At 39.6% G+C, this 10,662-nt stretch overlaps 1 protein-coding gene across 1 annotated transcript in view; it reads right to left on the bottom strand.

Annotated features, from left to right (window-relative positions):
- The window catches only part of UBE3C (ubiquitin protein ligase E3C), a 73,212-nt gene that overhangs the window by 6,049 nt on the left and 56,501 nt on the right, over nucleotides 1-10,662 (bottom strand). The window contains exons 19-22 of the mRNA XM_071428596.1: nucleotides 10,409-10,621; nucleotides 2,744-2,932; nucleotides 2,581-2,647; nucleotides 1,632-1,762 (exon numbers count right to left, since the gene is read on the bottom strand). Coding sequence (XP_071284697.1) covers nucleotides 1,632-1,762; nucleotides 2,581-2,647; nucleotides 2,744-2,932; nucleotides 10,409-10,621 — 600 coding nt within the window. The remainder of the gene's footprint in view (nucleotides 1-1,631; nucleotides 1,763-2,580; nucleotides 2,648-2,743; nucleotides 2,933-10,408; nucleotides 10,622-10,662) is intronic.

The raw sequence follows: 10,662 nt of genomic DNA, 5'->3' as shown, positions 1-10,662 counted from the left end.
TCCCTGTTCACAGGTCCTGCTCAGAGCTGCCCAGCAGAGCGGCTCCAGCGCCCTTTCAGCTGCTTTCCTCTGCCAACACTGCTGCATGTGGCTGAGCATGCAAGCCCCTTGTATGCTGAATTCATCTTTTAACTTACTGCTTTCATGCTGAAAATCTGCTGACTAATTTTCATTTTGTCCTAGCCATGTCTGCTACAGGCAGTTTGTGGCCCATCTCCCAAGTGAACACACGAACTGCAGCTTTCCACATTTAGCTTTTCCTTTGAGTGTGTCACTGTCAGCCTTATTATTTTTAGACTTTTGATTCACTTCCTCCATCTCTTCAAATGTCACACCGGATACCTCAAAGCTGGGTACCTACATCTGCATTTCCTCCTCTCTCCTTGTAATTAAAGTGGACGACAACCAATGGGAGCTTCTGCTTACTTGGTTTCCCCAGCTGTTTCCCAATTCTCCCTTCCTCATGTGACTGATGTGCACTGTTCTATCTTGGTCTCATCCCAGAGTTTTCCAATTGCTCTTCCTGCTGTCCTGTAAAATCCTATTTATTGCTAGAGTACTGTACAGTGATATTTGCATGGACTTGGGGGGTTTAGGAGAAAAGGCTGCAGACTTCTAAATAAGGAATTACATGAATCAATAGACAAATATCAGAGACAGGATTCATGTGATTCAACAGCCATGTCCATTGTCTCCATATCCGTATCTATGGACACTCTTTACTGTTAAAGGGGATCTGGTTATCATGTTTTGGGGAGTCTGAGACATGACTCATTTTATCCTGAAGCTGACACACAGAACAGTCAGACCAATTACCAACTGAAAGTGCCAGCTCCAATCCTAGATATCTATAAAAGGAGTGTAGCTGAGCTATAGATTACAGATACTGAAGATGGAGGATGTTGCCCATCCATCCACATGGTAGCACCACCACACAGCACTGAATGTTCCCATATTTTAGAGGCAATGATGTGATGGCTGGTTCTTAGCCAAAATCTTGCAGTCCACTGAAATTCATGGGTAGAACAACCCCAGAATTTAGTTTCAAAATGTCTTCACCTTGCCTTGGCCTCTCTTTAGTTTTATCAGCAATACAGCAGATTTTGATACTTAAGCTTCCCTGTAAATAACAATGTGGAGACTGCAGCTGAATATTTTGCTGCTAAGAGTAATGGGATGTGAGCTATAAGCAGATAAATGGCAATTAGAAGAAAATACATGTTCTGCTTCAAACAGTTAATTTAAGAGGCTCAAATATAATAACTGCTTTTATATCCTAACTTCTCTTTTGCCTGACTTAGAAGACACTAGGCTTAACTCAACCTGTTGCCTGAAACTGGTAGCAACTCTCCTTCTGCACAACATGAAATGGCAGCAAGGACCTTCCATCACAGGCAGCAAGTGCTCTAATCAGTGATTTGCAGGCTTATCAAATTTCACAGTTAAAATAGAAAGCAAAAGAACACTTCATTACATATTTTAAAACTGTACTTATACACGCAAATGCAAACATTGAAGCTGTTTCTGTAGTCATGGACACGTATTCTCAAACTGTAGATTCCTAGACAAGAAAAACTTGGACCAACATCTGCAGCATTTCTAAAAGCTTGCCAGGAAGTCAGAGGACATACCTTAAACCCCAGAAGAGGTGGTCGAGAACAGCTCGTTACAAATTTGAGTAGTTTGCGTTTCTCTTCGTCAGTGAAGCTTTCTACAACCCTCCAAAATATTTTAATTACAGGATGGTCTGCTGTGTAGCCACCTACAATGAGATTTAAATGATTTACAGCTAGAATAGTCTTATGTAAGAAATAAATTCTTCAGAAAACCTAGCATCAATCTTGAAAGTTTGGGGAATATATTATAGCCAGCAGGCTTTAATTGCTAACTTCCAGTACCTACAGATCTGTCATCACTGCAATTTCAGTTTCATTGCTTACCTATAGCTACTATATCCCTCAGCTTCTTAAATGCAGTTTTCTTCACTGAAGGCTATTTTAAATTAACTTTATTTAGTTTGGTATTTAGCTAGCAACTTCAGATTATTGCCTTTGACTCCAAGAGTGTGCAAAATCTGCATGACCCAGGATGTTACTGATGAATCCGCTCACCCTGAGGAAAGCCCAGATGTGAACTGATGATTTGGTAGCTACTTTTTGATTACATTAATGATAAATGCAGGGGATAAATGAAGTAAGATGCCTTGCATTTTTCAAAAGGAAAATATATGATCTCTCTTCAGACTGTCTAAGAAATGGTAAGTATCTAAATGAGGCAGTAAAAACTACTATCCCAAAGTAACTTGCAGACTTATTTTCAGACACAGTCTACTTTTAATTTAGAAAATAAATGCCCTCAAATTATCTGGCTATAAGCTTGCATTTAAGCATGTGAAAAAGTGTGTATCTCAATTTCCCACCATTTATAAAATCAGGTTGTAATTTTAGCCAATTTTCAAATTTGGCCAAAGGTAACAAGAATGACCCTGCAACTTTTTCTTAAAAGGTAGGATAAAAAGCAAGTTCAGTTATTCCCAAGTCAATCATAATAGATTTTTTTACTTAAGCAAAATATGCTTACCTGAATAGTTTGTGAAAGATTTAAGGTCATCCAAACTAATAGGAACTTGTGCACCAGAAGTCAGAACCTAAGGGCAAAGGAAATGAGACCGTTACATTAGAGGCAGAAATGAGCAATTATTTCTGTTAGGGGCAGTTGCCTCGTGCAGCTTTAAGCACAGTACCTGTATTTCCTGCTGGTCAAACATGCGGAGCCACTCGAGGTTGACCACGTTGGCCAGCCCCTGGCGGAAGGCCAGGCAGTGCTGGCGGATCTGTTTGTTCAGCCGGTAGTCTGCCACCAGGTGGATGTACGCGATCCGGTTGGCGCTGGTGACAGGGATGTCCTTCCCACCTGGCTTGAGCTCAACCACCTACAAACACAGCCATTCTCATCACCTGGGAAACTGCACTTCTGTGCCCTAACTGTGAAACGGGGCTGCAAAACATTCTAGTCAGTGATGGATCCCTTTGAAGATGGCTACGACACATTCAGGAATATTCCCCTCAAAGAAGACAGAAGATTAGGAGGAGTTACAAAGGTTTTCTCTGGTTATGTGTAAGAGTACATTCTCTGCACCCAGACCTCCAAGTGCCAAGGCAGCTCATCACAGAGCCCCATGGTTTGTCAGCAGAAAGCTGAATTAGGCAAAGCTGTGCTTGACTGGCTGGGCTCCTCCCTCACTGCTGCTGTGAATTCTGCAGGGTCACATTATGGTAAAGCAATGGCTGCTGTGCAGCAGGCCCAGAGCCTGCAAGGGCTCCCTGGCGGTCAGCAGCCAAAGACAGGAAATGCCAAGTCACAATAACTGGACCTTAGAGGCCCCTCTCTTCCCCCTTTGGACCCTTGCTTATCTCTCTGTAAGACTATAGGCCACTTTCCTTTGACCCTTAATATTGGACAATTTCTAAAACCCCTGTATGCTATAAAATCCTCTACTTTTGCCCAGCTCAGGAGAAGAGCTGTCACTGAGAACCTTCACAGGAGACTTCAATAAAGACATTGCTGTGGAACCTCACACAGCTTTCTCCTCTCTCTCCCTGCGTCTGCCAGCCTGCTGCACCTAGCAAGCAAAGAGCTGAAATAACAAGGAGCTGATAATCACTAAAAGAGCTGGTATCACTTAAGCTTGCTAAGGTTGCCTGAGGCTAAGAACTGCTTGGGAACTTGGACAGGTGGACAGGCTGTGCTGAGCAGGACTGAGCTACCCGGATCCACTGCAGCCTGCTGGGGACACCCTGAAACCTGGCTGGAGGCCACATCACTGCTGAGTCAAAATTCCAAGCTCAGCATTCACAATTCATCCTGTGGAAAATGTACTGTTGTAGACACTCAGTATTATCAATGAAAGTAAAAAAAAACAACTAAACAAATCAAACCTAAGTATTGTTTTTCTACTGGGAAGCTCAACTTTTGTCCTTCAAGTACACCAAGGTACCTCAGTATGGGAGAATTTTTAAAGAAAAACCCCAGAACTAAAGATACTGTACTTGCATTAAGATATAAACCAGGTTCAAAGACAGCTGTGATTAGAACACTATAGGCTTTCACATATTCTGCTCTACTCCTACACTATAGGCTTTCACATATTCTACTCTTTACTACATGAGGTTAATTCAGTTAAGCAGCAGCCCAATTGGAAGGCATTATTAGAGTACTTTAGAGAAGAATTAAAAAAAACTAAATGCAATAATACCATCACCTTCTGAACTCCTCCAAAAACTGTTGGGTTTTTTCCTACACTCTGGAGTCAGCAATTTCTTCATTTAAACCAACAGTGAACTTCAGTTTGTGGTAATAATGGCATCTTTAGAGCACAGAGAATTAAACACATGAAGAGCTTCTTTTCTAACATGCTACCTAATAATGAGACCTTGCAAGCTGTTCATGTACTAAGCAAAATGTGCAAAAAGGTATGATTAAAAATTCATAGTGCTTTTGAGCATTCAGACTTTTTCTTGATTCATAGTTCTTTAAGACAAAAGAAACCATTAAGATGTGTGAATTCTGACCTCCCAGATGACACAGGCCAGAGGATTCTGTCTGGAGATTCCTGTATTCAACTCCATAAATCCACAGATGAATTAGAGCACATTTTTAGAGACGTGCAATCCTGTGATGGTGTATCTACCACTTTCTTTGATAAGATACCACAACCTGAATTACAATAGGTGTTAAAAATATGTCTTACTTCCCACTTTAATCCTTCAGATGCAAGCTTCTGGCTTTTGTTAGCTCCTACAGTAAAAAAACTCATCAGCACACCTTGTCTGTGTGCAGGTACTGATAATGCTTAAACCCTACTCCTGCAAGAATTAAGCAGAAGGAAGGTGTCAGTGCAGGTGGCACCATTTCACACCCTGTACACATTATCTTGTTCCTTCCACAAGAACCAGGGACACAGGAGGGCTCTCTCTGGGATGCACCCATCACAGCACCAGGCCTGGGACAGTCAGGGACCATTTCCAGAGGGTACAGGCCAGTGCCTGGAGCCACTGGCTGGCCTCAAGGTGAAGGCATTTTTACTGGTGAAGTCCACATGGAGTATTAATAGAAGTGTGGGACATGTTCCACACCACAGTGGAAACAGCTGATGAGAAGGGGCCCCTGCACTGCTGAGCTCTCTGTGCTTCATCCACTGTAGTAATTTTACTACTGTTGCTGAACAGTTAATCATCAGATTAATCCAATTATTGACATGAAACAGTCTCATTTTCACTTCAAATCCAATGGGTAAAGTTTGTTCATACCTACTGTCCTTATTTCAGTGTTGAAGAGTTTCTCTTTCCTTCCTCCTCAAATATATCCATGATAACTTAAGGGCAGGAACTTGGTTAATCTCCCCAGAGACTTCTACACAGAACTAAAGACAGTTCTTTTCATTTCCTCCTATACCTTTTACAAAGCCTAACAAGACCAGAAAGCTTTCTCTTACTTCTTAAATTCTTGTCCTCTTTAGCTTTACAAGATCAGAGCAACCAGTGATGTTCCACATGAACAGATCAATATTACTAATACTTAACTATCTGCCCACTTACAAACCTTCCCTACTTGTTTTGCAGACCTGCAGAATCCCTTGGGTTTCTGACACCATTTAATACAATCCCCCTCTCTGAGGTATGGACACACTGAATTAGGCCATATTAAAATGCATTAAAGCATATTTGAATCACCTAACTCATCAAGCATCTCTTAAGAATATGGACACCAACAGTAAACTAATAGATATCACTCCATGTGCATACAACAATTTCTGTGAGCTCAGTATTTACACTAAAAGATGCTTGAACTGACCTCCTTCCTAAAATAGCCCAAGGGAACTACTGGCAGGGTGTTCTAGAAAACTTCTGTATTTTAAGGTTCATCCCAGCACTAGGTGAAGTAAAATGTCTGACCTTCCCTGCAGGCCAGCAAACAGAAATCAGGACACAGATTAATTTACATTTGCATTGTAATAGCACTGGCTCCACAGTGCTCTAGGCATGTCAGGAAAGCTGTATTCATTCTATAATAAAAAGCTATTCTCTCCCCATAAAGTTCTTCCTTCAAAACAGAGGAAAAAAAAGGTGTTTAACTCTTTCCGACCATTATTTTTAGAAAACAGGACAAAGTTGTTTTGTATTTAAATCCTATTATTCCTTTTATTTTCATATTTTTATACAGCAAATCTTGATTTCTGATCCAGCAACATTTCTGTATCTGCCCTTCCTCCCTGCATTGCCACAAGTACAGGCACAGCACTCAGTTAAGGGCATTTCCTGGGGTTTTCCAGAGACCCAATTATCAATTTTCAGAGTTTGCCAGTGTGAGGTTAATTTTACCACTGTTGTGTAAAAGTATAATCCAAGACCAAAAGAAAAGGGATAACAGAACACAAATAACAAATCTATTATGCCAAAAAGCCTAAGAAGAATGTAAAACAGAAACCAGTAACACTTGGTAAACATAAAACTGAAGTAAAGGTAGATGCACTCAGTGTTTTCATGGCATTAAAGGAACTATTGTAGAATTCTCACTTAATTCTAAAAGTCAGGAATGATTGTTGAAGAGTTCCTTTTCAAAAAGGCCACAGCACAACTTAATAGATCTTAAACACTTCATCAGCTTCATTTTTATTTTATCCATCCAGTCTTGGCCACTAGATGGGGCAAGCCAATAACCCAGGTTACCGGGGACGGCCACAGGAGGAAACCACAGCCCCGTGTCATCTGTTTCTATTCTGCAGATCTAAGTTTAAACAAACAAAAAGCAGTTTAACTTGGTTTGTAATCAAAATCGCATGTACTAAAGGCAATCAAACCATAGTTATAATTTAGGTAAGTATTCAGATCATTCAGACAAATTTGATTCCCTACTCACAAAGTACATTTTTAAAATGAAGGGGAAATACCAAAAGGGGACAGAAAAATCCCCTATGAAGACATAAAACACTTTATCTCCTTACAAAATCACAGAACCTCCACTGCAATTTCATACAGCTCTTATAGATATTCAAGAATTCCTACAAGATGTGAATATTCTCTTGGCCTCTGATCACTTTTGTTCACATCACCCCTACAGTTTTTTCCCCATTTTGAAAATAAGTCCAAGTTTTTTTTTCTTTCCCTGTCATCTGCCTACCAGATGTTCATACAGGAGTTCCAGGTAGGAGATTGCATATGAATGCCTAAGAATGCATTTTCTTAGTGTGCTACAAGTGTTACAAGTGCCTGAGAAGGCTCAGCCTCAGCTTAATTACTTTGCTGCTGAAAAACCTCTAAAATCATCCATCTAAGCCACTACATCCTAGTACAGAGTTTGTCAAGACAGAAACTTTCAAAACTCTTTTTAAGGCTTCAAAATTTTCCCCCAAAGAAATGTAAAAGCCAAGAACTCCCCCCTTTGGTGAGTCAGGATATTTTCAGTGACAGCAAGGGCATTCACACCTGCTTAAAAAGCCCAAGGTGTCCCAAAACCAAGTTCTGTAAGGTATGGATTTCATAGAAACTGCTGCCATATGTATCATAGTGCTTCTCTGTGGATTTGTGCTTTTACACTTTATTTATGGAATCTTCTGATCACACTCAGCTTGTGATCCATGTACTCTCAAGTATCAATGTGAGACTGATATTCTCAAGCAGAGTTTCTGAGTACAGCATCCAACATTTCTGAAGGAAGAGGAATGAGTATTTACATCTCCCTCTTGCCCTGGGCATCCACAAAACTTGCTTTCCTCACTGAAAGAAGGGTAGGAAGGAAGGTCTGAGAAGGTATTTTCTTGAATATGCTAACCTTATTCTTACAGACCTTTCATAACCATCTCATCTACAAAATAAAAGGAAAAACTAAATCAATATACAGACCTGTAACCACAGGTTGACCCCTCCTCTGAGACTGCTACTGGCCACCATTTGCTGCAGGAGACCCAAGAGTTGAAATGTGGGCTGGTATCACTGCATTAGATAGATCTTTATCAAAAGCTATTTGGGGCTGGAAGATAAGGTTGATGGCATAGCTCCCCTAATTAGCAGGTCTAATGTGCAAATTATTAAGTACCTTTTTCAACTTCTGGTGAATGCACTTTGACAATAGTTTAATGGGGTCTAAAAGCACATTACAGGATTGGAATCAATACACTGATAATAGAATTTCTACCTTCTACTACTGACAGAGGCAATAGAGCCCCTTTTGAATGTGTCTTTCATTGCAGATAATGCTTTTGTGTCACAATTGGTGGATGGACACTGTCATGAGCAGAGCTATTTACAATGATAGATTTATGATGCATTTATTGGGCACTAATTTATTAAACACTAAAGTGGTTGTTTAGCTGAAAACTACATATAATGAACATTCAACCTAAGGAGTGCAAATTAAGCTCTTTTCCCAAAGTGAATTAGCCTTACCTTGGCACAATCAATTAGTATGCAATGGTTACAAGTCAAACAGCAGATAAAATGTATTTATCCATATGAGGTTTATTAAGGTAATGAAGTATAAAAAGATACTTATTGCATTGAAAGGCAGAAGACAGTGACAAGAACCAATGGGTTCTGTTGAACTACACTAACAGGCAGTGAGCCTCATAAAAAGATGGCTGATGCTTTGTGAGTAAAATGTTCTAGTATAAAAACAGCAAAACAGCATCAGAATATTTATTTTAACTTACATTTCACCTTGTTACTCAGTAACTCACTAATATATTACTTATTCCTTTCAAAGTTATGCCAAACAATTACAAATCATAAGTCTTGAAAATAGCAGCCATAGCCCTCATTTTAGTTAGATGCTAAACTGGATTTGTGTTAGCTGTGACCAACAAAGCTATTACTTTAAGCAGAATTAAATAAATAGTTTTAGAACTCAGATTTTCCCCCCCACTGTAAAAAATCCCAGGTAATACTGGAAACTGCCATTTGGTGTGCTTTGCTCCCTAGAACCCAACCTCTGGGTGCTCAGTTCAGTACCAGCCACAGAGAGCACTCAGAATGTGCTTTTGGGTACATGTGTATCACATCTTTATCTCAAGTTTTTGAGTGTTTTTCTAAACACTCAAAGTGCAGGTCAGATGTTTTCATATAGGGAGTGTAATTCAGGGAGGAAAATTACATATGGCACGTGTTTAATATTAGATGTTACTTATATCAGGCAACTGTTGCCTCTCTCCTTTAGTGTGCTTTAGGAATCCCAAATCTGAGGGTACTATTTTAAAATTTAATCCAATCCAGATTTTAGGGTCTTCTACAATGACAGGAGAGTAAGATAAAATCCAAGCCTGACAGCATTCAAGCAGAAGTCTTGGCCAGCAAACTTGCCATGACTTAAGCAGCCTCAGAGAATTCAACTCCCAGTTTCCAGGACAGGTTACTGCACCTCACTGGTGCTGCTGCATCTGAGAGGCAAACCCAGAGCACTGCTCACCCCCTCCTGGAGCCTCTGTTCCTGCCTCACAACAGGAGGAAGTTTAGTGATTATTATATTCTATGCAGTTTAGTGATTATTAGCTGAATTCAGATGCTGCTGCTCATCACAATGTGGTCAGATCTACTTTTTTCATCCAATTATTTGCCATAATCAAGTGTAAGTTTGAAATCCTCAACTTTAAATCCTCAAAATTGAAAGAGGAGGCATGACAAAAGACTTCACCTAGGAGGTTACCTGCATTAGCACACTAAGGCAGGCTTTTAGAGCTCCAGTGACATTTATTTTCTACTATGAATGATCTTTAGTAGACACAACAGAGCAAATAAAAGCTGTAATCACATTATATGGTGCAACTGCATTAAAAACTCAGACTTGAGGACCTAAGTAACTGCTTTTTAGAAGCACTGAACACCATTTATCCCCTCTGACTAATCTGGTATCTCAACCCTTAAAAAAAAAGGGTGGGGGGGTAATAAAAAAAAATTGAGGTTGATCAAACTTCAGGCGCTCTTACTTTGTAAATTACAGATAAAGGAGACAATGTTTATCTCACAATAAAGGAGTCTTTACTACAACTCTAGAACTAGGCAGTACTTCTGTAGTTTACACATCATCTAAATTTTGCTATTATTACAAATGCAATTGAAGAAACAACATTTTCTTTTCAAGAAAGATTCTCAAGCAATAGAACTTTATATGTATGACTGTTAGAAAATAATCACTGCAGTTTAGTCCTTAAAAAAAATCAGACCTTTAAGAAGTTTTTTTGAAGTACACAGTTAGTTACTCTCTACTCCAAATATTGAGTCAGAATCCCAACTGATGCCTCACAGCACCTTCAACAGTTGGTTCCCATCCCGTTTAAATTTAAAAAATAGTTAGTAGGGATAGTAAAGATTCATCAGTCATAGATATTAGGAAAATAAAAATTCAAAGCCATTCTTACCTGTGCTTCCCCAAGGTCATTATTTACCACGGTGAAGTTGAGTCCAAGTTCTTCCACATCCCCTTCATAGCTCTTTAGAAAAAGCAAATTTTTGTACATTTCTGGGTCTAGTGAAGCTAAATGATGGATGTCAACATCAGCACTTGTCCCTAATAATTTTGAGAGGAAAAAACTAGCAAATGGCAGCTCCACCAGCATATTTTCATAAAGAGCCTGAAAAATAAAGCAATTAAAAGCACATTAGATAGTACTGT

This window comes from Agelaius tricolor, unplaced genomic scaffold, assembly GCF_023055355.1.
Source record: "Agelaius tricolor isolate 1412-34295 unplaced genomic scaffold, bAgeTri1.0.p SCAF_6, whole genome shotgun sequence".
In the NCBI taxonomy this organism is placed as follows: domain Eukaryota; kingdom Metazoa; phylum Chordata; class Aves; order Passeriformes; family Icteridae; genus Agelaius; species Agelaius tricolor.
This window is presented reverse-complemented; position numbering and strand designations above follow the sequence as displayed.